This window comes from Frankliniella occidentalis, unplaced genomic scaffold (genome assembly GCF_000697945.3).
Source record: "Frankliniella occidentalis isolate FOCC.00 unplaced genomic scaffold, Focc_3.1 Scaffold247, whole genome shotgun sequence".
NCBI lineage: Eukaryota > Metazoa > Arthropoda > Insecta > Thysanoptera > Thripidae > Frankliniella > Frankliniella occidentalis.
In genome coordinates, this window is record NW_026267373.1 from 177,983 (window position 1) to 180,055 (window position 2,073).

The 2,073-nt window shown below is 34.5% G+C and overlaps 1 protein-coding gene across 1 annotated transcript in view; it reads left to right on the forward strand.

Moving 5' to 3' along the window:
* Window positions 1–1,522, forward strand: part of LOC127750732 (dipeptidyl aminopeptidase-like protein 6) — a 53,677-nt gene extending 52,155 nt beyond the window's left edge. The window contains exons 3-5 of the mRNA XM_052273100.1: window positions 1,029–1,179; window positions 1,227–1,373; window positions 1,438–1,522. Coding sequence (XP_052129060.1) covers window positions 1,029–1,179; window positions 1,227–1,373; window positions 1,438–1,522 — 383 coding nt within the window. The remainder of the gene's footprint in view (window positions 1–1,028; window positions 1,180–1,226; window positions 1,374–1,437) is intronic.
* The last annotated feature ends 551 nt before the right edge of the window (window positions 1,523–2,073 follow it).

Genomic DNA, 2,073 nt, shown 5'->3' on the forward strand with positions numbered 1-2,073 from the left:
AGTGTTTTATTGATTATTTGCATTAAGGCTAACTTACATTCCAAAATCCAATTTACACTTGTTTGTTAAAATTTTGTGTGTGTTGAAGGTGACACCATAAATTTTGTCCTATGGATTTGTTGGAGGTCATAAATACAGTTATATAAAATTATTGACAAGGTCTCATAGACAAAAGTGGTGTTGCATCGGTCGTGCAGAGAGGTCAAAAAGATGAACCAAAGAAGAATTTTATGAAGCATCCAATCGCCTCAGCATTCCATCTCTCCATTCTTCTTGTGTTGATGTCCTGTACTAGTTCCTCTGATAAAGTGTAAGGATTTATGGTTTCACTATAAAGTGTGGTTATTGGAAGAAATAATCTTATGAGATCAGAACTCATTTAGATTATTTAAATTCAACCCTTAATTTCAATCAAAGCTAAATATTTATTTTTTTGATGTTTAAATGTTGTTTAATAAGACCTGTGCAGTTGATGGTATAGTTTATATTTGCCCAACGCTTACAATAACCTACTCAAAAATCTAAGTCAGTGTGATCCCTGTTAATAGTAGCTAGGTTTGCATTACTTCCTATTCATTATTGAAAATTTTGTGTAGGCATGAACAGTGTGATTGAGTACAAATAATTCTAGCTAGACTTTGTTCTAAGAGGCTGTTTTAATGTGTGTTATTTATCTGCTTTTTTAAGTATCTTCCAAGTCCTCCTCTACTAACAATTTTTGTCAATATATTAGTATTGACTAATGTGATTTTTCTTCAATGGAAATTGAACCATGACAAGTTTGTGGATTTCTAGGTTTGTGGCCATAATTTTAATGTTGCTATAAATCATGTCTATATTCTTTGTTTCATTTCAAAGACAAGCACAGCTTTATGGTTGCTTTTAAAAAGAGTGAGTGTTATGTTATTCCATGAAGTTGCTGTTAGATGTTTTACTCCATAATTAACAGCTGCAGCTGTCTTTTATTACACAAAGTAAAATTTACAAAGTAAACAAACGTGCAAACATTTTTTTCATTTAAAACATAGGTGTAATTCACTCAAGTATGAGGTACAAATCTTCAGTAATTGTGGGAAATTCTATCACCCATTTGCCATTACGTGAAAATTGTATCTCTGATTCTACAAACCATGGAATACTTCATACATTTGCAAATTTTCTATTCCACATAGAATGCAAGTAAATTACTTTGCAGCTTTTGTGTGTGTATCATACAAATATTTCAGTAATGAAAATGGATTGAAACTTTTTAAAAGCATATCAATGTTAGAAGCATTATGCTGTGTTATTATCTGTTTCATCAATCACTTCTCTCTAACTCTCACAGTTTCATCTTTCCAATTTGGTGTCTTTGCTAAGATTTTGTTCAATTCGTAATCCATTTCATGTAATTGATGCTTTTCATGTTGTAAAATAATTATTTCAATGTTGATCTAGGGTCAAGTGCCAACTTGACAGCTTAAAATATGCAAAGACTGTCATTAGAAAATGTATTTTTTTCATCCTGTTATGTGTACCTTAGTATATAGGGGAAGGACTGTTAGCAACAACAATAGGATTTTTATAAATGTCATCATGTTAAAATAAATGAGAAATAAAAACAAAAAAATTACGATATGGTTTTGTGAATGACCCGTGGGACACGTCACTGTTTTAGCTACATAGTTGTAGCTGTTGTTACTCAAGCGCCACATTTTTGTGGCCACAGTTAGCTTAATCCGACCCGACATTAAACAGTCATTTTTCGGGCAATTTATGATATCCGACGCCCCCGGGGTGTAAGCAGAAGCCAAGTCCTTGCTTGCTCTGCGGATATTCCCTCACTAGCCGAAAGCCACGGACGCAACTAGACGAATACCACGGGGCGCGGGCGGGAGTCTCCAACCCACAGAGACAAGTAGCGTACTGAATCCCCCCACCCCCCATACATTTACCTATTAGCGCGTCTTGAAGTTCGGGAACAGCATATCAAAAGATGGCGATGACCAATGACCCAGGTGAGGTCCAGAAACCCGAACGAGGTTTCACAAAAGTAAAAAAATTGTATCTATTTGTTTTCTAAGTATGTGTCTT